General features: G+C 44.3%; 1 protein-coding gene across 4 annotated transcripts in view; it reads right to left on the bottom strand.

Annotated features, from left to right (window-relative positions):
- The window catches only part of NEURL1 (neuralized E3 ubiquitin protein ligase 1), a 166,570-nt gene that overhangs the window by 49,344 nt on the left and 91,084 nt on the right, over positions 1–26,142 (bottom strand). For all 4 annotated transcript variants that reach the window (XM_052799672.1, XM_052799674.1, XM_052799673.1 and 1 more), the window contains exons 2-3: positions 19,825–20,066; positions 14,810–15,131 (exon numbers count right to left, since the gene is read on the bottom strand). In XM_052799672.1, coding sequence (XP_052655632.1) covers positions 14,810–15,131; positions 19,825–20,066 — 564 coding nt within the window. The remainder of the gene's footprint in view (positions 1–14,809; positions 15,132–19,824; positions 20,067–26,142) is intronic.

Genomic DNA, 26,142 nt, shown 5'->3' with positions numbered 1-26,142 from the left:
TAAGTGCGACGGCACACACTGGCTCCACACTGCAGCCTTTACACAGGCAAAACTCCAGCAAAAACAAACCCATCTCTTATGTGGAAAGGAAAAGGGAAGGAAGAATTAATTTCTTGCTTATTCAGCATCTGATTGTCTCTCTGTGTCACGAGTGAGCTCCCAGGCAGTATCTCCAACCTACAGCATCCTCATTTCCCAAATGGGTAATTCACAACAATGCAGGCGAGAGGATCTCATCTCTGCTCATAGCATAAAGATGCAATTGGGCCTAAAAAAAAGCAATCGCACCTTGTCACTTAAAGGCAATTACATGGCTGATTAATAATGAATGAGCCTCACAAAGGCCACCCACTCTGCTCAGCGTACCAGCATCTTATCCTAATTATCCTCACCAATAATGCCTGGAATTGTTCGGAAATTTTAGGGGAAATTGAGTTCACTCACCTGAGCTTTAATAACCATTGCGTCTACAGGGTAGGAGCATCACTGCACAGCCTTTGGCATATGCAACACAATAGAAAAACAAATCATGAAACAGTAACTCGTGTCTCTGCCCGAAACACACTCGCAAGGCACGCAAGTCAAACAAAGACAAGGCACTTCTGTTGGACTGGTAGCTTGGCTTGCCCACTTTAGCACATGAGGAGTCCAATAACTCAGAGGAGTTGAAACCCACAGTCCCCTGTCAGGAAGAAAAGCGGTATCTCCGTCCTGCAGAAATCAGGCACTTGTGTGATTTGTCTCGGGAAGATGAGAAATCTGAGCCTGAATCAGGAGATGAATCCTTTACCACTAAAATTAAGGATGGCTTTTTGTCCCTTCCTGTTAACCATTAGTTGTTGATCTGACGTACTCACATCAGTGTGTAAAGGCTTTCCCCTGCAGGCAGTGCTTGGTTGCTTTTCCTGCACAATTAAACCCTGATAAATATTCTTCCCTCATAAAAATAATGGACCAATCTCTGTCTGGACTTTTTTTTTTCTTTTCGTGTGAAAAAATAAAAATATTCCTAGAGCTTGGTAGGAAACAAACAAGCAAGCAAAAAACCCAAGTGGGTATTAAAGCTACTATCGCCCTATTTGAAGAACCCAAGAGAACCACAAAAGGAAGCTGCAGCAATCAATAGAAAACATGGAAACGATTCCTTAGTCCTCAAGCTGGACATTGAATTTGTGCAGTGACAAACCCCCTGGGGCAGGCTCAGGGATCTCGCCTGCCTCCTGTGACCTGCAAGAAGCAATGCCTGCTCCTTCCTGCAGCCCCTTCAGCTGCTGCTCAGCCAACAGCACATCCTTCAGAATAAGGAGAGGTACAATGGCGATGTGGAAGCAGGATTTCCTCCTGTGTTTGCTTCCAGAGCCAGAGGCTCTGTGTAAGGAAAGGGAAGCCTTCTCGTCCCTCCAAACCCCTCCTGGCCACAGCACAGCCCAACGCAGAAGAACAGACTGATGGCACTCCACTCTTTCAATGGGCAGTCAATGTGGTCCTGGCCTCCAGACATAAAACTTGAGAGACAAACATGTATTGGAGAGAATAAATGAATGATAAGGGCCCAAAGAGAGTATTTCCCACTTATTTTTCATTCTGGTCTACTTTTAGTCACTCCAGATAAGCTACTCATTTAACCAGTTGAACCCAAAAGGACTCAAAACCTATCTATCTGAAACATTTCAGAACAGTCTGTTTTGGCAGAAGATCTCAGCACAGTATGGCCAGTTTGAAAACCTGTTGTTACCAAATTCTCATGTCCTGGCACAAGCTGATAAAGCCACTGTGTTCCCTCCCCACCTATGACCCAGGATTTCTTAGTTTCCAGAGAAATAAATCCTGCTCGTTTCTGTAGTCATCTTTATGCTGTAGAGCCAGCATGGACTCAACTACCTGATGATGGGAAACTGCAACCCTAAAACTGGTCTGAGATATTCTTTGGTGTCACCTTCTCCACCTGTGGCATCAAATGCCAGAAAAACAGACAGGTCTCCAAACAAAATCACTGCAGCCTTGATTGCTTGGCTCCACTGCACTCAGAAAAAGGATATTAAATATGGAGACAAGGTTGCAATCAGCCTTTCTGAGGAAATAATAACCTGGGAAATTCTGACTCATGCTGATTTGTGATCAAGGACTGTGACTGAGATACCAAAAAAAGGAATTGAATCAGATTTTCATGGCTGTGTCAGAATGAATTAATTCTCATCATGTAACTGGAAAAGCTTTAACATCACAGAAGCATTTTTAGAATGACAGCAGGATATGGAGGCTGTGGTAAAGAAGAAAACATGATTATTGGGCTGAAGAGACTGACAGTGAGGAAAGATAAAAAAGAACTAAATATACCATAAAATAATAGCTTAGTCAAATAGCTGCCAATAGGAACATCCTGAGGAGGGGACAGCAGTTGTAAGCATCTGGGACTGCTGGCTGCAAATATGCCCTGGACGACGCTTATGCCAGAATAACCAACAGTGACACATCTCCAGGAGTGATGGTGAAGTTATCTTTAGGTCTACTCAGAACAGTTTGAGAAGCTCCTGTCATTCACTGCTGGTTTTCACCCTTCTGCTAAAGCCAGGAAGAGATGGCTGCCTGGGTTTCTCCAGTGGCTGCCATTTACCCTTGTGCCTGTCTCAGAGAGGGGCTAAGATGCTTTTTCTCACTTTTGTGGGTGCCAGCAAAACTCTTAAAGTAAATCAAATGTCAGCTGAGCTCACTCTGAATCTAGCTAAACCAAAGTCAGGCTATTTCAATTCTAAATGCTTGCCCATAGAAATTATTCGGGTTAGCATAACTAGTCCTTTTTAAAAGCCATGTTTGCAATTAATTTGCATTAATTTTCTAGGTTGTCCATTGTAACTAAACCCTCTGCAGGAAAATACTGCACTCAGTACATATTTTAAAGAGGGGTTGTTTTTTTTTTTCTCAGCCAAGCAAGCTACAGATGCTACTAAGTGGAAGATTAGACTCTTAAGTGCAACTCAATGGACAGGAGTTTATCTGGCAGCAAATTCCACTGACACAGGCTGAGTGTGAAACCCCCCCCTGCAAAGCACTAACAAACAAGAGTATCTCCTCTCTCCTCACACAGTCTGCTCACCTTCATCCAAAACACCCCTTTGACAGATCTGTCAATGTTCGTTATTAGCAGAAGACTTCTATAATAAGTTAACTACAGGATAAAAAGAGCCACTGCACAAAGAGGAATAGGTGTTATCAAGAGCAGAACAAAAAGACACCAATCTAATTTGGGACATAAGAAACTCATCAGACTCAGATATTTCCCCATGTGTTGTTTTTCTCCTGTATCTTCATGATCCCTTTGATAGACAGAGTGTCAGTAGTATGTACTTGACCTGATAAAAGAGCTCACTTATCTTCAAGGAACATGCCGGGCATCCACAGTGACCCACGCAAAACAGTTCAAACACACCTAACACCCTGTGCTGTCCAGATAAAGGGGAAAAAAACAGGAAACCAAAGCCTTTGGGTTATGAATTATCAACACAAAGTCAAAATGAACCAGTGATTTACAAGTGTAAATTGAACCTTACGTGAGTGAAGAAACCAGGCAAGAAAGGGGTGGTATCTTGGTCACTGGGTTGTTCTTGCCTTCCCCATCAATATAACCTGATCTCTCTTTGCCAAACCTGTCCTTCTTCCATTGCTTTCAGACAGCAGTTCACCCTGTTTCCATGCTTTCATCTTCCTGCTCCCCTCATGCTTCTGGACCCCTTCTTAAACCTTCCTGCACAGAAACTAGCATGTTTTCCAAGAAAAGCAAGCATTGCTGGGAGGCAACTTCTCTACCTCCCTCCAACTTCAGCAGTGCGTTCCAGCCTCCCCTGCTCATGCTCATCTCTCTCCTCCTCCTTCTAAAAGACTCTTTGCTTCTCAGAAAAACCATTAAGCACAGAGCCTAATCCCTGCATAACCAGTGATTACTGATTAACCACAGACCACTGGTTTTGACCTAGCAAGCCCTGCACAGAACCCACTAACAAGCAGATGGCAAAGAAAAAGATTCAGCAAACACTTAAGCACATGGCTATCTTTAGGAATGTGAATTAACATACTTACTCAAGCATATACCTGATTTCTGGCATACCAGATACAACTACATGTGCATAAGAGGTGGGTAAGTAGTTAACCATCCTGTTGAATTCAGGCCCTGCAGCCTATACAGTCTTCTTTTCTGAGCAACTGAGAATGGGTAATCTGTCCAGTTGGAAACGACACACTTTTAAAATGGTATTTTACTACCCACTTGAATTTTTCCTCCATCAGCTTTCATCCCTTAGCCTGCCAACACTGAGCACCCTCTGCCTCACTATTAGATCGTTACTTTGACTCTTTGGAGCTTATCTGGTCTTTTAGGTCTCACATCCAAAACTGAAGCATTAGAAATCATCATACAAATAGGCATAATAGTGATTATGGCCTAAGACCAAATTATTTATGTATTTGTCTTGAGTGAGCCAATTAGGCTGAGTTGAAATTGCCAGTCCCTGCAGCTCTACAGTGAAATTCTCCATCAGTTCAGTTTTCTTTCCAAGTGTTTCTAGCACTGACCTTCAGCATGAGGCCAATTTCCTTCCACCCGGCCAAGCAGCATTACAGTCAAGATCTGCAGACTCTACCGTGTTAGGAACGAAGCAATAAAAAAGTGTCTTGACAAATGCAGGCAACACCGAGGCTCACCTCAGACGTGAGCATACTCCAGTGTACAGAGTCATTGATTCAGGTCCAGCTAGAACCAACCAGGCCTAGAAACAGGAGCAGAAACCAATGGGGCTGGTGCTTTTGTCAAAAAGATGCTTTCACACAACAGATAACAGAGCCATCCACTGATGCCTGTAAAAGGCTCAGGAGGGTGATGGCTGCTGCCTACAGACAGCAAAGAGGGCAAAGAAAATCAACCAGGAAAACACCACTGCAGAATGAGGAGGAAATACAGATGTCTATGGAAATACATGGAACAAACTGTCATCAGTCTCCTGGTTCAAGTAAACACTTACATGGCTCTGAAGTGCTGGGGTCCTCTGGACTTGGGCATGCAGAGAAAGAGGGAACACTGCATTAAAGATTTGGAGGCTTCAGATCTTTTCATGCAAGTGGTGCAGTATTTATTGGCATGGTACCAGTGCCGGAATAGGACTATTGGATTCTAAAGGCTTTTTCCCTGGAGTGGTCTTTATACCCTTAAAAGAAGATAGAGCAATTAAACTGTTTTTTTTTTCCTGAAGAAAATTAATTGTCTGTGAAGGGTCACACTGGTGGCCAGATACATCACAAGAGATTTTCATCTTCTTAAACACACCAGCCATAGCCAGTAGCACAATATTCGATTCAGTGGCCAGCAATCTGATTTATCAATCTTTTATCCCCAGCTACAGACTGAAAATTTACCAATTCCAAATAAGCTTAATTTCAAAATCTAATAGGATCAGATGGAATGGAAATTTCTTTTGAAATATTTCTGTAAAGGCCTTTAACATCAAAATGATGCTAATGCATGAGAATCAGAACTTGTAAGTGACTGGACATACTGTTCTAGCCTATATACACGGAAATGCTTTTTATAAATTTTGCAGAGTTCTGCAAACAGTACCCTGCTAGAATTCCCAGGACGATAGGGAGAAGCACTTACCTAGCACATGTCAGTACAAGGGATGATATTTTCACCAAATGCCACAACATAGGGGAAACATGTAATACTGTCAGAAGAACATATAATGAAAATGTGATTAAAAGAGTGTGATAGAAGAATGCAAGATGCAGATTTTTCTAAATGTCTGAGCAGGAGAGAGGAGCCCAGCATCTCACTGAGCACAGCACCTTGCAGTATCAGGTGCATTATAAGCAGAGCTGATGTAACGTCTGCATCAAAACTGGGAGTCAATTCAATGCAGGTAGTGTATCTTGGAGAACAGAAGTAGTAGTTCAGCATGACTAAAGATGAAAGGCAGGAGAAAATAACACCTGCATTTGCAGAATTTTTTTCCAAGGAGGACCTAGAGATGCTGGTCATTGTCAGAGATAGGTGACTGGATTCAGTGGACCTTCAGTGACCCAGTGTGCGTGTCCCAAGCTAAGGCCAGGACTTGGAACAAGACTGCAGCAAGCTGAGGACAGAAGAAGAGTGGTGCAAGACCAAGGACCCACTCAGCCTCAGGCTCTACCTCCAGCATGGGGTGAAGCAGATTTGCAGGGAAGAGCGCACACACATGTGGGACAGCACAGGGATCCCTCCTCCATGCATGCTCCCATTCTCCCTAACCCCTGCCCCAGAGCACCAGCAATGCCTTTGCATTTGCCTGCCCTGGAAGCACCACTGAAAATTTTACTTTTTAAGAAATTCTTTCATTTGCCTCAATACATCCTTTAGACACCCCCCAAATTGCACTGTATTGTTTGTACAGACGCACAGTCACATGAACTGCATTTCGTACACATCAGAAAAGAGTCACGTACAGCTGATGAACAGAGAGGCTCTTTCTGCCTATGAAATCCCAACTAATTAATATCTTTGGCATAAATGAACAAACGAGTCATTCCAGCCCATGTATTAGCATTGTGATTTAGTATGAAACTTGGTGTCTAAGGGCAGCTACTGGTAGCAGGTATCAGACACACTCTTATGCATCACACATGGACAGTAACTTTTTGATGCAAAAATGCACCACAATTTATCAACAGTTAAATTGATAGCATGGGTTGGTGAGAGTTTAATGCTGGGGCAGGCAGCACTGCACGCTTGACTGGGCAGGGCATTGTGGCACCAGTCCATCAGTGCTGGGAGAGCAGCTTTTGGTAAGTGCAGACCTGAGTTGCTAACAAAAATTCTTCTGAGTCTGCACAAGCAGATGACACCACCTGCATTTTTGCCATCGTTCAGCCACTTGTGAACAGTTACAGTTACACAGACCCTGAGAGGCTCATTTCTCCTGGCCTGGACAAGGGTACATGGAAGGAGAGGTCCTGGCTTGAATCAGCACAGGTTCCCTGAGTCAAAATGTTTTTTTTTTCTTCAGGACAAGCCAGGCAAGGTCTAGAGGAGCTTCTGCTGCTCAGTGTTTGGCCAAGGAGACGTGATGAATGAGCAAAAAACTGGGGCTAGATTCCACTCACAGTGTGAAACCAGAACGATTCCAGAGGTGGCTGCAAGTTTAGGCTGGTAAAACTGGGAGTAGAGTTGGGCTATCAGTAAGGATTTCCAGACTGAGCCCAAGAACAACAGTCCTGCTTAAACGGTTTGGAAAAAAAAAATTAAGACTTTGGAGTACAAAGAAATCTCACTTTCAGCTCTGTTGCTGATATGGATGGAAAAGCTAATTTAATTTTTTTAAAGGTGTCCAACTTTTTTAATAACACAGACACCTACAGGGATAACAAAATCATATCCTCTGTAAGGTAAATTGCATATTCAGCAGCTGTGATGCGAATTAGACGTTGAAATGACAAAGTGCTATCTCACGCCAGCAAAGACATACTGTACAGAGCCAGTGTTTAGTTTTATCATATAAGCAATGTTTAGTCATCATCTGTCATACAGGCTTAGGGGAAATGGCCTCCACAGCTGGAACAGCTGGAGTTGCAAGATTAGCACAATTGTTATACTTTTACCAGATCATCTACTCAATTCACATCCAAAACTTACCTCCAGCTCCAACTGTCTTACACCAGAGTAAATGCGCTCTTTTTGCCAAGCTATAGCTTTATGAATGAAGAGGAATTAGCTTTCAGCATTACAGCCCAAGGTTTGTACAGTTTAAACTATTTTGCTGAATATTTTGGAGAAAGGTATTAAGCGAGCTGTAAAGATTAATTCCTTGTACCAACATATTCTCGCCATCTTTCTTTTTAAAGACAGTTATTACTTACAGAATTACAATAGGAATCACATTAGACAAACTAAGGAAAATACAATTATATGTAGCATTAAGTATCAGTTAAGAGAATGTATTTTTTAAAAAAACAGCATAGATAGCTTATCCTAATGGTTTAAATAAAAATGCCAAAATCTTTGCTAACATAAGGAATTCTTCAAAATGTTTCTCAAAAGAATACACTGCTCCATTAGTGGTGTGTTATTATTCTCTAAGGCCCTGTCTATACTAGAAACTTCTGTAAATAACTATAGCTGTGTAATAAATTCAGTATATATTCAATTACTCCAGTAGTTTATACCTTTAGTAGAAGTAAAAGAAGGTCAAAGCCCTTTTAATTGGAATCACTGTTTCCAGAATAAAGGTTCCACACTTCTGCTAAAAAATAGCAACACTTAGCAAAGGCAAGATAAATTTCTTAGTGTAAACCATCAATATTTACCTTCTTAAAGCAACAGCCAAATCAATCATCACAACAGATAATTAATGTGAAGACATCACTTTTTTTAACACAGGGCCCTATCTTTGCAGTGTCAGCATCTGAACTACAGTGTATACATACCCATAATGTAAACACCACTTACAATTGTCAGAGGTTTTGTATTTCCTTGGGCTTTTATGGGTAACATGGAAAATATTATTATATAGGCCTTCTTGCCTGTGTTAGGAACAATATTTCAGCTTACCAGAACAAAAGGAACTTTATAAAGCACAGAATTTATTTTTCCACTGGTCATTCTGTCTTGATACAGTCTTCATTTTTCTCAGTCTAGGCAATAATAGCCAGACTAATCCCTCTTAAATTTATTCCTACCCAGGTTCGCTTGCAGGCTCTCCTGACGCTGATGTGGATATTTTGTGGATATAATGTGCCCAATAGCACATTATGCACCAGATTTTGTCCTTTCTGTTCACCTGTACCAATGCCTTAGCTCCACGAGCAGCCCTGCGAAGGCAAAGGTGGTTCAGCTGAAAGCAACAGGTACACCGACGAGCAATGCTGATAAAATATATGTAATGCACACAGCCTCTGTGCAATTTCGTAATTCAACACCTCATCAAGACCCGGTGAAGCCTGAAATGCCGATCCCTCAGAGACCTTATTTTACTTGGCATCTGGCTGTTCTGACTTACTTGGTATTTGCCATTCAACTGCACAGCCTGAGCCCCCCCAGTGCTGCCAGCGCAGGCAGCAGGAGGGCAGGGCAGGGCTGGGGAGATGCTGCCTTCCCCCGCGGGCCAGCCCAGGCTCATGGGCACAAATTCGCCACTGTTCACAACCAAACGCAAAGAGAAGGAAAAAAAGGCATTGACTTCACACGGCCAAGATGAGCTCTGGCTTGCTTGAAAGTGCTGTGTCCGGCAGCCTTAGCATCACAAGCAAGACAGACAGACCTGGAGGACAGACAGACCTTCAAGCACAAGGAGCTGCCTTTGGGCTGTGGGCTAACTTTCAGGTACCCATCACATCTGGAAAAATACGTCCCTCCAGAGGTGCTAAGGCAAAGCAGGGATTAATTAAAATGGCAAGAGATGAGTTATTTATTAAACTGTTTTCACATTTTTAGCCGTGTTAGAGGGCTTCTTGCAGCTGCCATAGAGACAACAACTACAGACAATAAAACTTTATGGGCAATTTAAATTCCCTCTCCCCTTAGGAGATGTGGAAAAACAATGACAACTGACTGTTTGCAGGTCGTGTATATCTTGCCTTCATTAAGTAGGACTCTGTTTAAACACATATTACTCTTTTTCATCAGATAGTCACAGACTTCCACAGAGAGAGTAAATAGTTTATAGCTTCCACTTTCAACAATACACTATAAAAATACACTGCAGTCATATTTGATTATCCAATTGTGTTTAGTGCGAAGCACTCTCGGCAGATCAGTCTGCTTATTTGCATGTGTCAGAATAGCAACAGAAATGGATCCCCATGGGCAATGGAAAATAAGTTTTGCACTTGGAAAATAAAATAGTAATAACCACATGGTAAAACTGCAGATGCATACGATAAATTAGATTTATCATCAGTCTTATACCATTCGCACCTGAAATTTGCCCATAAATCCACCTCATTTGAGGCTTATTTAATGTTTCTTCTAAAGGTGCCCTGGAGCTAGAGATTCAATTTACCTAAGAACTGACAGGGGTGAAGAAAGAAAAACGTTTCCTTCTTTCCCTACAAAATGTGCAACTTCCTTGTCAAATATACACTAGCTTGAGTGCCGAGATGCGTACACTTCCATCCATGATCAGTTCACGTTTTGACTTTTGATACTTTGCAAACATGAAGCAATAAGAAGCTAGGAAGGGGATCTGGAGATAGAAAAGATTTCCCAAATATCTGATATAATATGCAGCACTGCCAGTTAATTCTACTAGGATCTGTATATGTATTTATGACTGAAGTATATATTTATACTGTTTCTACTTCAGGTAAATCTAATACATGCACATTTAATACATATGCATTTAAAACTTTCCCACTTTGCAAGGCCTTACTAGTTTTTCACATATTTTATATTTACAAGAGGTGGTGAAGCTTTGCTTTCAACAGGTGCCTCAGTGTGCCAATCTAAATAAAATTATCCTTGGTTTTCCAAGACTGTGCTGGTAAAAGACCAAGACTACTTACTTTGAAATACTGCATGAATGAAAATACAGATGGATGGGAGAAGAGCGTGAACAGAGTAATAAACGGTAAAGGGGTTTGGTTGCTGACCATACTATTAATGAATGGGACTAAGGAAAATGAACAGACTGTTCCTCACATTACGCCACTGGAAATACAGGGTGGGTAGAGGGGTATGCTGAAATCATAATTTCTTTGCAGTCCCATTTTTCCACACTTTTAGAGCACGTGTTGTGCTTTGAAAGAAAAGACACTAGATGGTAGGGCTAGATGATCTTCATAGATCCTTTCCAATCTTAACCATTCTGCACTCCTGTGCTACAATGACACTGCCAATAAAAATGGGGCAATTTTCGAAAAGGCACCACACAACAGGTAAACCTGGAATTCCCCACTAAAAGGTATGGGAAAATGCTGAAAACACACATTATGCTTTAATGTACACATCACTGAGGAAAGTTGCCACCCTTGCTGTCCTGCAGTGAGTCCACAGAAAGAGTACAGGAACATTTCTTAGTCTATGCCAGGCTCACTAGCCAAGTGCTTGAAAGAAGCAGGCTAATGTGAGACAACACCATTTGGTTCCCCTAAGCTGCCATCCTTCCTCCAGGGCTCTGAAGACCCCAGGATTTAAACAGCTGTTCCTTTCCTTTTCTTTTTGATGCTTTATTATAGCAGCGAGGCAGCAGATTGCTTATATTCCATTTTTCTCGGACTCTTTTTGAAGTGTGAATGAGCATGTGTGTATGTTGAAGTGATAACATAAGGCTAAGCCACATTTCTAGTAAATATTGCTTTAAATTATCCTGGAATGTAAAAGTGCACTTGTGCAAAACTAGCTGCCCAAAAAGGGAAGCAGAGCTGTAAGCCATCCTGCCTGCAAGTTGAGCGTGTTGGCAAGAGAGTCACTGTATAAGGGCATGTTTACAGGTCACGTAAGCCTGCATCTACGCTGAAACTCATGCCCTAAAACACAGAACGTGCATCCACTCGACTGCAACAACCTCCCCTATGCGGGCCTTTACATTGTGGCAGGAAACCAGCTGAGACCTTGTGGTCAGAGGAGACCAGATTCCTGGGTGAATTTAAGCCTTTTCATCTCTGTAACGTGGGTAGAGGCAAGGAGAGCAAGGAGTAGCCTCTAACCTGTGACCGAGCGTGAGCACTGCGAACCTCATCGCTGAAGCCACCTGCAAGGTGGATTTAAGCCAGTCTCTCATTTTGACTCACTCCAGCAGTGACAGACAAGACGTGGTCCAAACTCAGTTCCTCACCTCCCCTCGGCTGAGATGCAGTGGACCCTGCAAGCCCCTTTTTACCTTTTTCAGAACAAAATCAAGCAGGCAAAGAAGCTGCTTGAAGGGCTCTGCTTCTTAACATACAGCAAGGGCAGTCAGACCCTGCAACATCTGCAACAGCCACATAAACCTGTGCGTTGACAGCAGTAATAACATGTGGGTAATTATCAGTAAGGTTGATGCTATGGGTAAAGCCATAAGCAGAAGGAAATGAAAAATTAAGGTACAAACCAGCTGTTTCTCTTTCATCCACAGGCGCAATTTAGTGATGCCAGAGTGTTCTGCAATGCCTGCAATGCTGACAGAGAGGGAGGCAGGACTGAGCTGGGCAACAAGGCTGATGGCATTCCTGAATCTGGTGACACTGCTGTATAACCTCTGGCAAATTATTTAACTCTCCCAGCCTTTGGGCCCCATTTTGTTCAAGTCTCTCTTTATTAAATCTGTAAGACAGGAACAGTGTCACTAGACTTGGTCATTGCCCTGCTTTACCAGGTTCCTTATTTTGGCTGGAACTGCTACCGTAATGCAGATAAGCAAAACAAGAATGTGAAGTTTTGGAAGTTGTGACTTTTGGGGACATAAATGCACACTGTGCATTCCCCTGCAGAGCTGGGATCCTGCAGTGACGCAAGACTTACCGCTGCACGTCTTTCCTTCGGGCAAGTCTGATTTTGGTCGTGAAGTTACATTATTGGGAGTGGGGAGGGAATAATTCTGTGATAAACAGAAAGACAGCCACCAGAAACGATAAAGCTTTTTGTCAGATTCTTGGGTGAAATACACATAAAAGCAAATGGAGGCAGTGCAGAGGTGCAGTATGACCCTGCAACCCTATGGGCATTGGGAAAATGGTGAGGCTCAAGAACAAGGAACATGTTTGGGGTTTGAAGGGGGAATAAATCACTGAACTGGAATCTGAAATGCTATGCTCTTCTGTTCAACATACCACTCCAGCATCCCCAGCCTCCATCAGATGCCCTGCATGCCATACCAGGCTGAATTCGACCATATGTTTGTAGCTAAGCTATGAAATTCATTTGTCAAGTCCCAGGAGTTTTTGGCAAGTTGTCCTGTACTATATGTGTGGTCTGCTACACTAAAACAGGCATGCAGAGCATTGCAGTGGGTATGTCTATAGGATCCAGAGGCAACATAGCTGATGATTTCCCTGCTCTGACTTTTAGTGCTGAGTAATAATGAATGGAGATAGAGAGGACTCAAGTCGAAGACTTTTCGGCACAGTTGCTAGGCTTAAAGCCTGCTGAAGGCTGCTGGAACGAGCTATAAATATGTATCTGAGTTCCACGCCAACTGTGTAAACTCAGAAGCTGACTGTTTCATTCAGGGACTTTATACCCACCAGAGAGTTTGGAGCCTGTTAGACTAGAGGTAAAAGTCAATGGCTGGCAAGAGTCACATTTTCCTTGTGAAAGGGGATGTGGAAGATGCTAGGACAACGCAGGAGCAGATTATGGATAGGAAATGATTTCTTAGGTGTTTTAAAAGGAAACACATAATCCAGAGTTATGGGCCCTCATTAATCAGGCAGAGGAGTCCTGAGGTGCCAAATCTCGCAAGAACGGCCAGAGGACTTGGAGTCACCTGTAAGCTCTTCCTAACTGAATCCTTGGCATGACATTTGCCCAAATTCTAGATCCAAATTCAAATATCATCACCTTGGCATATGAACAGTTGCCTAGTGGCTCCGATTCAAGCTGATTCACAACAAAGATAAATCTTTCTGCTCCTAAAACAGAGCAAAAAGCTGCCGAGAAATTCTTTAATTCATCTGCCTTGTGCAATCTTGGGCCAGTAGTTTTTGCAGTATTTTCCATTTCTTCACCTCCTGAACCCATATCCCTCTTCCCTGCTGTGTAGGTTGCTATAGGCAGTCCTGCCACCATACTTTTTAATACAGCAAGCAGTGCAGAAAGGAGGCAGAACTGTCAGAAAGAAGCTTCATTAAAGTTTTTGACATATGGCATGAAGATGTAATTTTAGCAGAGATTACCAGGCTGCATGACAGGAAAAAGCCAGGATCTCTCTCAGCCTAGCAAGATCATCTCATCTTCCAAAGGAACTCCAGCTGATGATTGTCACCAGGTACCATCTAACCTTTTCCATGGTGAAAAAAAGACCCATGAAACTGCTGTTACGTGGAGAAATGCTCTGATTTGCCCCCCAGTGACAATGCAAAGCCAACTCTAAGGCTGCATGCTGACACCTCTGGTCCCCCAGCAACCTAGCTGCCCCTTAAGGTGGGTCCTTGGGGACTCTTTTCAGTTCTTCTAAGATGTATAAACTCAAATAGCCCAAACCTTGACAGCCTGCATACTTGAGGCTAGATTAGAGTCCTCATGAATGCCAAACTATCTCCCTTTCAGCAGAGGATGGCAGAAGACACAGGCACTCAGCACTCCTCGTCCTCCAACCCCAACTGTATATCCAAACTTCAGGCTCCAGAGGACAAATCAAACTCCTCTGCAAAAGCAACATCCTGGCAAAACCAGCTGCAGCTTCTCCCAGGTAATTTGGAAGATATCCATGTTTCAAATCTGCCCATTAAACCAGCCAGAAAATCATAAAAGTGCCATCCAGGAAGGATTTATCCATAACACATAAAATGCATTTCCCCATTTCGGCATGGGAAAAACAGCAGATGAGGTAAAAAGAAAGTTTTACAAGGTATATGACACACTCCAGTCTATGCTTTGGTAGAGCAACACCTCTGAGCAGAAATCCACTTACTTACAGATGGCTTCTAGTGCTATACTGTAGCGGTTGTTTCCCACCTCCCACTCATGTTATATTTACGTACTAAGTTTCAAACACCGACTGATCCAGGCTGAGGTCATGAGATGCTCTGGGGAGGAACAACGGCTGTTTCCCTGTGCTTGTCCCAGCACAGTGAGAGGACAGGCAGCGTCAGGCTGGCCCTTCGCTGGGGATGGCACAGCATCATCCCTGCACGTTTGGAGCCAGGTACTCACCTAAGAGCTGCACTCCACGGGTGAGTCCGTAGACGTCGATCAAAGCCCAGAGGGGCTCTGCCGTCCTCACCCCGCTGAAGAAGAGCATCGCAGCAGAGTCGTTCACCCGATAGAAAACCCGTCCCTTCTTGTCCACCCAGAAGGCTATGATGTTTCCCTCATTCGCAAACTCTTCTGGCAGAGCCTTGGCCCAAAAACCGCTCTGGGAAACCAAGTCAGGGCATGCGTACTTCGGCAGAGTGTCAGGGTTAATCCTTGATGGATCCTTGGAAGTAAACCCGAGTCGAAGAGCCCCACTCCAGCAACACTGCTTTTTAGTGATCTGCAAAGATAACAGCAGCAATAACAGCGATTGGCACTTGAACATCTATTTACACATTACAGGCTCTATGCCATCGAGCACCAATGGCCACCATGCAGATGACCCCACTAGATTTAGGAAACATTTTACCCAACAAATACTGCTGTACCCTTTTCAGCTGCACAGTTAGGATACAATGCACATATTTAAAAAAAAAAAAATCAAATTAAGTCTATGCGGAGAGGTGAAATGTAATTACAGCTGCACAATGACTCACTTCTATTTCTAGGGTAATTCCTTTTGGCCTAAGAATCATCCTCTCGCAAAATGTGCCAAAAACGGCCATAAGAGCTTTTATCTCAGCACCTGCAGCAGCAGAGCTCTTCCCCTGTGGTGCTCGGATGATGGGGTCTCTCATGACCTCAGGGAAAAGCATTGGCTCCAGAATCACAGCCATCACCATAGGGTTTTCTGGGTTTCCCAGCCAAGTAGAAGACAGTCTTATCCTTGTTTAGCTTGTCAGATTAGATGAAATCACAGCCTTGCAGCAGAGAACTTGTGTGGGGGAAAGCACAATTTAGAGTATTTAACTGTATTAAATACACAGTTAGGAGGCAATGATAGATGTTGTGTTATGATTGGGGAAAACGTATTTATTTCAGCTGTGAGTGGTGATTTTCAAGATATGTTGTGCCCATCTACACCCCACCTGTCAGTATGTGGTTACTCAGTGTGTCTGGGGTCAGGAAGATCTGCTATAGTTTTGGGGATGGTGCGTGTGTCATATCCACCCGTCTGCACCTGAGAGACAGCAGGACAAAGGATCACAGATGCCTCCAGAGTCATTGGCTTCTTCTCACATGAACTGAGCTCTGGACTGAAGAGGATCTGAGGGGAACAGGCAGTGGGTCCTAAACATGTGCAGCACATCCAAAACACCACCCAGTTACAAGGTCTCTTTCTTCCCATGGAAGCAGGGAGTCTTCCAAGGTTAGTATGGTCCCCAGATGGAGATGATGCCCTTGGAGAATTTTCTCCCTCTTTTTGTTGGATTATGAACGCTCTGGAAATTGTTCCTCTCAAAGGGATTCAGCCTGTCAGCAGCCAGACTGAGAAATGAAAGACCTAAGGATGCTGGATCCAACCCTGATGTGGGGCCAGGACAGTTCCTGCATGCCAGCTGACACATAACAGGTGTTTCTGTTCGTGCACTGAACCTGCAGCAAACATGAGAGCACTTGAGATAGCCCTCTTCCATCAAAGCCCTGGCAGCCTCAAGCAATTTCACTCTTGGCTGCAGGACAGGAGCAGAAACATGGACAGGTACCACCTACCAGATGTCACACAAAACTTGCTACCTTACTGTAATTTCTTGCTCTGCCAAACTGCTAATGGCTCAGATGAGTGGCAATGCCAGAGACTGAACTGTCCAGGACTGCAGGACTTTGTCCTCAAAAGCCTGGCAGCAGCCCCTTGTGTCCCAGCTTGGAAGCACAGGATTTTCACCAAGGGATTCTCCAAGATGTTTTCTTCGGACTTCTGAATTCTCTTCTAATCACATTTGTAAATATTGCATTTTTCTTTCACATGTCCCTCTCCAAGGCAAATCTGGAACGTGTGTCCTCAGGGGCACAATAATCTCACAACAGAGACATTGTTCAAAGCCTAGAGATTTCTGTTTTATAATTAAAGTATCTGAGAAAATAATTCAGAGCTTCAGAAAAAAGTCATCAACAGACAGTTCCTCAGTTAAGCCAGTGTTGCTCTTTAGCCCTACTCAGTCGAGCCAACCATCTAAACTGTTTAAATGAAGCACTTGAGCACTGACCTCGGTCCCAGGAACTATGGGAAGCTCCTGCTTGCGGGATGGATACTCGGGTGGCACTAAAAAGGACTGCAGCAGATTTGCTCTTTTATATGCCTGGCCAGGATGGGATGGGATCATGCATGTCCCCAGTGGAAGGAGGGTGGATGGGGCATGCACATGACAAAATGGGGAATACAAGCACACTCCAAGAAGAAGCCTGGATTATTTATGGCAGCAAATTTACCGCAAGCCCTAAAAGCTTTTCGGTCTGAGATAAATATGGCCTCATTGTTATTTGTACAATTTGCTCTTTCACAGTCTCTTGCCAATACTTCACAGCAATCACAGGCCGCATGAAGCAAATATTCATATGGTAATCAAGGCTGCACATGTTCCATGTATTAATCAGCACCTCTAAACAGTTCTCAATACAGTCCAACCACAGGCAAACTAATGTCCAAATTAAAATCTAGTATAAAGCCTGCCAAGAATTAGACACAGCTGGACAGAGGGTACACAGTTTTGCTAAAAAAGGCAATGGTTCATGATGGACCAAATTCTCTCTTCAGCAGCCACTGTGAGCAGAAAAGCTTGGGAGGTCTGCCGGGTACCAGAAGGGGAGGAGAAGATACAATGATCTACATCCAAACTGCTAAGCCATGGCTGCTTCCACAGATTCAGGCTCCTGCTCTTTACTGCTTAGTGCCTTGTGTCACCCTTGACAACCTCACTCCACTCCTGAGCAGTGTCCGGAATGACATGAAAGAAACCATACTGGGACATATATCTCAGAGGCAAATAAAGAGGAAATCTGGCTGCTTGATGGCATTCCCAAAGCTGCAAAGAAATCTCAGAATAAAACCTGAGATACAACACCTAATAAACAGAACGAAATCTCCTGACTTCTTTCCTCTAGTTTTCCAAAGGGAGTTTAGACTGTATAGGACTTGAATGATTGGGTTCATGGTTAGTCTTTAGCTGGTAAGAAGGTTTAAGATGCCATTTTCCACAGGCACACACAACAACAAGGCAATTGCAGGATGGACTTACCAGAAAAGCAAAGATGTTTTCACATTTCCATCCATCCCTAGAGTACAAGTTCTGCTGAAGCCTGTTGATTACTCCCATGAGACCTTGCCACTGCACTCAGCAGGAGCTCTGCTTGTAAATCCCTTGTGCAGATTTGCATGCATATTCTTCACACATGTTATGCAAGCTAAAATCCTAAACTATACAGTGATAAACAAGTGTGAATTTCCAGAGATAGCTACATTGTTTCAGAATGAGGAAGAAATAACCCAGAACCTTTGCCTAAACCACTAAACCCACTCAAATCTTTGATGGTGTTTTCAGAAATGAAATGCTGCTTTCATCTCCTCCCAAATCATTTTTCGCAGTTGTTTGTCCAAACTGCTGGCCAATGTGGAAAAAAATCCCATTAGGCAACATGAGTGAGTCCTGCTGGGTTTCTAGCCTGAATGGAAGCAGTAAGAGCTCCACAGGAAACATAACAAACTTGTAAGAGGGACTTTCTACGTATGGACCTGAGCCTGCAATCACTGAAATCTCTCTGTATTTTCAAAAGGAAGCATCCTCCTCATTTCTTGCTCCTTTGCTGGCTGTAAGGGAAGAGGCAGGGAAGGCTGATACGTTGCTGTAGGTCCCAGTCTGGAACCTGTAGCAATGAGCAACAGCAGGATCATTCAGACTCAGCAGCTATATGCAGATAAACCTCCTGGAAAACTCCTTGTGCGTAAATGAAGGATTTGCAGGCAGATCTTTCATGTGTGCCATGAACTAAAGTTGCCAAAGAAGACGACCTACTTTGTGCCAATGAAAGGCGTGAAATCAGCTAAGAACAGAAAAACGCAGTCCCACAAACTAGAAGGCATAAAGATCAGAAAATACCTGTGGATGAAATTTGAAGGGCCCCGAGCTCCTTCAAGGTACTGAGAGCCTAAAAAGTGCTTCAGTTCCTAAGGGAACTGATTAATTTCTTCATCAGGATGCAGCTCCCAGTGCACATGGAGGCATGCGACTGTCTTAGAGGAGCTGAACTTCCCATGCCAGCTGCAGCACAAGGGGTACCAACTCCATCCTTCGGGCTACCACAGACACAAAGGAAGTGAAATCAGCCTCTGCCAGCAAGAAAAATGTGATGCCTGCAATGTTCTCTCCTCTGACCTTAATGCTATCAGGCGGCTGATTCAACAAAGCAGTCAGCAGACTGCCAGAAAGATCATTTTCTTAGATGGCAACTGTGACCGCACTGACTGCTCCTTTCATCCTTTCAGCCTACCCATATTTCTTCCCTGCCAAGCACACAAGCGAGCACCTTCACTTCCAGGTCCTTTCCACCTCTTATCTGTTGGCTGTGGAGAGGCTGACTCCGACCTCCATGAGACCAGCCCTCATTGCTGCCTTGTTTACAGGAAGAAAAGTGCTTGTTGTGGACGTGTGAACATGTTAACTAACTTCTCATCCTTCCTCAGCCCGCCCAGTAAAAATCCTTTGCAGGATGCATGCCAAGCCTAGAGGACACATTGCCTAGAGAGATACTGAGGCTGCTGCCTTTTGGACTGATCAATACAGCCCTTTTTTCTTGCTGTTTTCCAAGCAATCTCAGCTTAATCCGTTACTCCTTGTCTAACATCAATATAAGCTCTTTTGGAGTGTGGATTTCCCTTTTGTTCCCAGTTTCTACACCGGTCTGTACCAATGGTTCCAAGAACTACAGTGACAAAAGCAGAAGGACCAACAAAGATCGTGGATCTTTAAGGACAAGATCTCACTACTGTGCTTTTCAAGGAAGGGCTAAAGATCTGATACAAGCACCAAAGCCTGGTACACCCCAACATTCATTCACAGCAGCTTCCATGGCAATAAGGGAAGGTATCATTTACTCACCTTAAGCCTGACTTGCTCATAAATAACAATGGGCCTGTTGCTGAAGGTAATGGCATTGCAGAAACTAGCCTGGCGCTTCACTGCCTTCTGTGTCGTGTCCATGATGATCTGGGATCCCTTCGTGTGAGGATGGAAAAGCAGAGGGCTGATGGACAGAGCTCCACACTGTGGGATGGGGAGACAGTGCTTCTGCTTGTGGTGGCATCGGTGGGAGGAAGCTGAAAACGACCCACCTATGGAATCTGAAAGCAGAATGGGAAAAAAGGGCTTCAAATCTGCTGTGAGTAATAAGTAAAAAACTTTCAATGCAAAAAAAAGCAGGGGCACTTCAGAGAGGAACTATAGATCAAAATAAAAGTTAGTCAAATCCCCACTCTGTAAATCACTAAGGGTTTCTAGAGCATCTTGAACAATAAAAGGCTACGAGGATACTGAAGGCTCCCATCTGGACAGTCTGATAGTACAGAGCACGACATGGAGACCACAGCTCAGCACTGAAGTCACAGGCCATCTTGAGACCACACATCAGAAGAGAAGGCAAGAATTGGTTCCAAAACTGGAGCAAAGCATGTGTGAAGTTGCTGTATCAAAGCTGTCACACTTAGGGAAAAAATTTCCACTTCCAGAGGACTCCCACACAAGTTGACCATTTCTCTGACTCCTCCTTTGCAACAGCAACTCCACTGATCCTTGCCTCCATGTGTCTTTGGATGCTGTCCTATCCACCTGCGCTAAGTGCCAGATCAGACACATACATTGCCAATTTATACTCAAGCACCACCCAGCAATAACCCACCTAGACTCCTCCACTAACCACCACCCATTCTCCTCTCTTCTTTACTGATGGGAACCTCAGCTGAGATCCCACTTGTCACGGAGGCATTGATCAGCATGTTGTGATTACAGTGAGGAAAGCAAAGAGGGAGAGAGGCTATGAAGCAGGGAGGAGATGACATCTTTCGCTAACCACGGCCCTACACAAAGAGTCAACGCACGATCAACACAGTCACAACAGCAGCTTTGTTCATGAATGTATGGATGCATGAGTTTCTTTTCAACAAGGAGCCTGCAGCAGTTCAAGCACAAAACAATCATTATACTGAACACAAGTCATCTGCTTCCTTTTCCTTGTGTGCACATACACACTACATTATGCACATATGTTTGGGAAGAGATACTGGTAGATTTGGAAACAGAGTATCAACAGAATAAAGGACTATTCCGTGATAGACTCAGGGATGCAACAAAAGCAAATATGACCTTAAAAATGTGCCAGTTTGTGGTGTAAAGATGCATGACTAAACAGCATGATTAAAAACTCTATTCCTCAAACACGCAAACTATACAAACTAATCACATTCTTCATCCAAATTAATTGCTGACAGTTATGTCTTTATATAGCTGCTATAAAATAATGCTTACACCTCTAATGTAACTCTTGGCTTTGTAATAAAAAGCCTGGACCCTATTCCTCCCAGACTTTGGGGTAACTTTAGGTTGTAGCTACCTGAAGCTGTAATGGCACATCATGAGGGTGAGCTTGAATAACTACCAACACAACTTAAAAACTTGGCTTCTGATGAGAACATTTTAATTCAACTTCAGCATCAGTCACTCCGGCCTTCTCCCCTCATCTCTTTGCTGTTTTTTTCTCCCGTTTTCAGCAACAGTGCTACCCCTTCAGAACAGAGCAGGGAGGCCAGACAAACAGGGTTGTTACCTCTAAACACTTTCATTAATGCTTTAAGGGAGAGATGAACCAACTGGGAGTTATTTGATGCTAAAAATTACGTGGAATATAAGTCATCTTCCTTCTCCTGTTCCTCACACATGGAGGAGGAGAAATAAGGTGCAGAGTACCAAGAAAAAGTAGAGGTTCACCTGAGCAGGCAGGTTGGAGAGGGAAACCGTCAGGAGGAACAGACTGCATGGAAGGGGGAGCTTGACACGGGGAAGGTCAGGATGCAGCAGCTCACATCGGCCTAACCTTTTCCCTTTGGGCACGCTACTGCCCCGGGGCAGTGCACCCTGCCTCTCCCCACAGCCCAGACTGGATGGTCAGAAGACAACACAAGCTGCAGCAGCCCCGCTGGGAGAACCTTCTGAGGTTACCTCCTAAGACCTGTTTAATTAGAGGCTGTCTTATGCCCCAAAGAACAGGAGGTTGAATCCCTTCCAGTATCACTAGCTTTTTTCCAAACCAGATATGTTCTCTGTTACCACCCCTCTGGAACCCTGTTAAGCCCTCAGCTTTAGTGATACCTTGCTGCTGAGTTCCTCCGGCTTAATGGTATTTTGCAAAGAAGTATTTCCTTTATCACTGCAAACATGAAGCTGTTCACCATCACAAATGGTTATGAGCCAGAGCCAGCAAAAGTGGCCAACTTAACCTTGCTCCACTCCAACTCCCCAGGTGGGTCATGCTGGTCTGCAGGGACAAGACCGTTGACAGATGGTCAAAGCAAACCATCCCAGCCTCTCTTTTGGCAGAAATTTTTCAGGCTGCTGGATCTCCTCATTGCGCATCTCCTGGCTGCCTCTCTGCTTCTGCTATATCCCTTTTTCTAGGTAGACTAACTAAAAATAAACATCCAGTGTAAAAACTTCCTTTCCTGACACGAAGTCACAGTCATTTCTGAAACAAGACATATATTGAGGGATATAATCAATTGTTTGAGATAATTTAGAGTCAAGAGATCCATAGAAAAATATGAAAAAACTCTTTTTCTGCTCATTTCCAGTCTTGTTTTTTTCAACACCTCTTTGATAGTTTCTAGGGGTGAAAGAGAAGAAGCTACCAGTGAATATACATTCAATTCATGCCATTTTTGCATCCAGATCTGAATTTTGTAGCTCAAACTTTTTGCTAGTAGTCACTCACCAAAACAAACTTGTGCAGTGCAAAGGCACACCCATGTTAACCTGTTTGTCTATCTCAGTGCTCTAATTTTACTGGATAACTTGGCTGCGATAATAGCTGCCGCACCTCTCCATAGAACATCGTGCCTTTTTAAAATGTGGTCATGGAGTCACCAAAACTGCCCACAGCTTTCAAAACAGGCTCTGATAACAACACTGCATATGTCCAGAGCATCTGCTGGAGCAGCATCACAGAGCCATAGAGTCCTGCCTGACCCCACAGGAACTATGTTAGAGGAATGCTTATTTGCTGTGACAGTCTGGCACCGCTATGTGAGAATGGGTCAAACCCATGTGTCGAGACCAATGCCTGGAGGACAAGTGCCCCCCCATGCAGACAGCTGAAACACAGGGCAACCATGCTCTACGGGAACGGAAGAAACCACCCCAGGATCAGCTTCCATAGACAGATAATGCAAATGGGGAGGAGACCCCCTTCTTTCTCCCAAATGCTCTTACACAGCAGTGACTCCTGCATGATGAACATGCTCAGGTGTAAGGACCAGAAAAGGTCTTAATTTTTAAAAAGTAAAACTATTTAATAATGGGGTTTTGCACCTTACAAATACTTGGAGAAGTTACAAAGCAATGGGTCAAATACAAAGGCCTTTGCTCAACTTCTTCAGGGCAGCATGTCCACTCCAAAAGAAGGAAACACCATGCAGCTTCAGATGGCAACACAAACACCTAAGACTGGTGTATTGGGTCTGCGTGGCAAGGTTTTGGTAGCAGTGGGGGCTACAGGGGTGGCATCTGTGAAAAGCTGCTAGAAGCTTCCCCTATGTCTAAAGGAGCCAATGCCAGCCAGCTCCAAAACGGACCCACTGCTGGCCGAGGCCAAGCCAATCACTGACAGTGGTAGTGCCTCTGGGATAACATATTTAAGAGGAAAAAAAAAGAAAACCAAACCTGTGCAACTGCAACTGGAGACAGGAGTGAGAACATGTAAGAGAAACAGCCCTGCAGACACGAAGGTCAGTGAAGAAGGAGGGGGAGGAGATGCTCCAGGTGCTGGAGCAGAGATTCCCCTGCAGCCTGTGGGGAAGACCATGGTGAGGCAGGCTGTCCCCCTGCAGCCCATGGAGGTCCGCGGTAGAGCAGATACCCACCTGTGGCCCATGGAGGACCCCACGCCAGAGCAGGTGGATGCCCGAAGGAGGCTGTGACCCTGTGGGAAGCCCATACTGGAGCAGGCTCCTGGCAGGACCTGTGGCCCCATGGGGGACCCACGCTGGAGCAGTCTGTGCCTGAAGGACTGCAGCCCATGGAAGGGACCCACGCCGGAGCAGTTCGTGAAGAACTGCAGCCCATGGGAAGGACCCACGTTGGAGAAGTTCATGGAGAACTGTCTCCCGTAGGAGGGACCTCATGCTGGAGCAGGGGAAGAGTGAGGAGTCGTCCCCCTGAGGAGGAAGGAGCAGCAGAGACAATGTGTGATGAACTGACCCCAACCCCCATTCCCCATCCCCCTGCACTGCTGGAGGGGAGGAGGTAGAGAAAATGGGGAGTGGAGTTGAGCCTGGGAAGAAGGGAGGGGTGGGGGGAAGGTGTCTTAAGATTTAGGGGTTTTTTTCTCATTATCCTACTCTGATTTGATTGGTAATAAATTAATTTTCCCCAAGTTGAGTCTGTTTTGCCCAGTAATTGGTGAGTGATCTCTCCCTGTCCTTATCTCGACCCACAAGCCTTTCATTGTATTTTCTCCCCCCTGTCCAGCTGAGGAGGGGAGTGATAGATGCAGGTGGGCACCTGGCATCCAGCCAGGGTCAACCCACCACAAATGGACTTAGACAAGGAAAGGGACACTTTACCAACACAAGCTGGTGAGATACATTGCTGTCCTTGCTTGGCTGGCTAAAAATAAAGTAAATCATCTGCTTAAAGTTTTTGTTCTCACTGGGCTGGACCTGGATTCCAGCCTTCTCCCATCCCCTTGTTAAAACTACTACACATTTTGACACCTTCAGCCTTTGCTACCAGCAATACTGGTACAATACAGCTGGGGCCCTTGCAGTAGGGTTTCAAACTTTTTTTCTTTATGTAAAAGAATTGAGTGCAACTCACAAACCCAGAGTTTCAGCAGGCAAAACAGGCAAAAGTCCTCCCGATTTCACAGCAACCATGCAAGACTCTATTAACTCAGAGTCTGACCCAGACTCCTCCTCTGCCACAACCCGACTTATCACTCACCTAACAAGGGCGAAGTGAAGTAATTGCCTGAAATAAAAATTGCAAACAAATAAGTATTTGAAAGAAGGCTGAAATATGAAAGCGTGTTCAGGGGCTTTGCAAGTTTCCCATTCCACAACGTAACACAACTTCCCCCTGACAAGCAGGAGTTGTAACAACATGCCAGGACTACACAAACTGGTATCTTGTGACAAAAGCCACAAGAGCAAAATCATGCCTGTCTGAAAACAGCCTCTGTGTCAAAGGGCTACAAATCTAGAGACGCACCATGGACCCTCGTACAGCTTTCCAGGTTTCACACTGGGGGTCACAAAGAACAGCATCTGCTCACTCATATGGTTTTAAAGATTGGATAGACTTCTGTTTTCAGTTTGTGCCCAATAATAGATGCTGTTTGAACCTTTTCACTCAGCACTGGGTTTGAACCCTGAACACAACCCGTCCCTAATACCATGAGCCCTTGCAAGAGAGCAGCAAAGGTGATAATGTACCACTTGTTCCCCTGAGCCACAAGCACATAGGCTGGATCATCTGAAACCTTTAGTAAGCCAAGGTGAAGGAGATGTTAACATGAACAGCAATGTGAAGCAGTCTGAACCGCTCTGCCTTCAGTGTCCCACTCCTACGCGCATCCTTTTCAGAGGCCTGTTTGAGAAAGCAGAATATTGCCCCAAAGATAGCACACTTCTCCCTCCATGTGCGTTAGATGTCCCTGGTCTCCTGGATCTCAAGGCCTGAGCAACTTCCACACGCTATATAAAAGGCAGCACTGGATGTTCTCAGCTTAGCAAAATGCATCCCAAAGCCTGTTAGGGGTTTTCACCAGAAGCGTTCATGCTCTGCAAACATTAGACATAATCTTAAAGGCTTGGGATTTCTTAAATGCTGCAAGAAATGACTGGATTTAATTTTTTTTAAAATACATTTTTTCCAGTTGAAAAGATCTCGATAGACACCTATCAGAACGCTGTCAAAACTCATTTCAGATGGAAAACTAACTGCAAGGTATTTAAGATAAACTTCTTAGAGCATGTGAAATAAGTGACATTCAGAATTGAAAGAATCAGAAAAGACAGCTTCAAAACAGAGCCCAGGGACTGACATGCAGTAGCAAGTAGGAACGACAAATCCCTGTCCACCTGGGGAGGAAGAGAGGAGAGGTCTGGGGGTGGTGACAGAGATGACCTGTCCCGCAGGCTAGTGACAGTG

Source organism: Harpia harpyja, chromosome 10, assembly GCF_026419915.1.
Source record: "Harpia harpyja isolate bHarHar1 chromosome 10, bHarHar1 primary haplotype, whole genome shotgun sequence".
NCBI classification, from domain to species: Eukaryota; Metazoa; Chordata; class Aves; order Accipitriformes; family Accipitridae; genus Harpia; species Harpia harpyja.
This window is presented reverse-complemented; position numbering and strand designations above follow the sequence as displayed.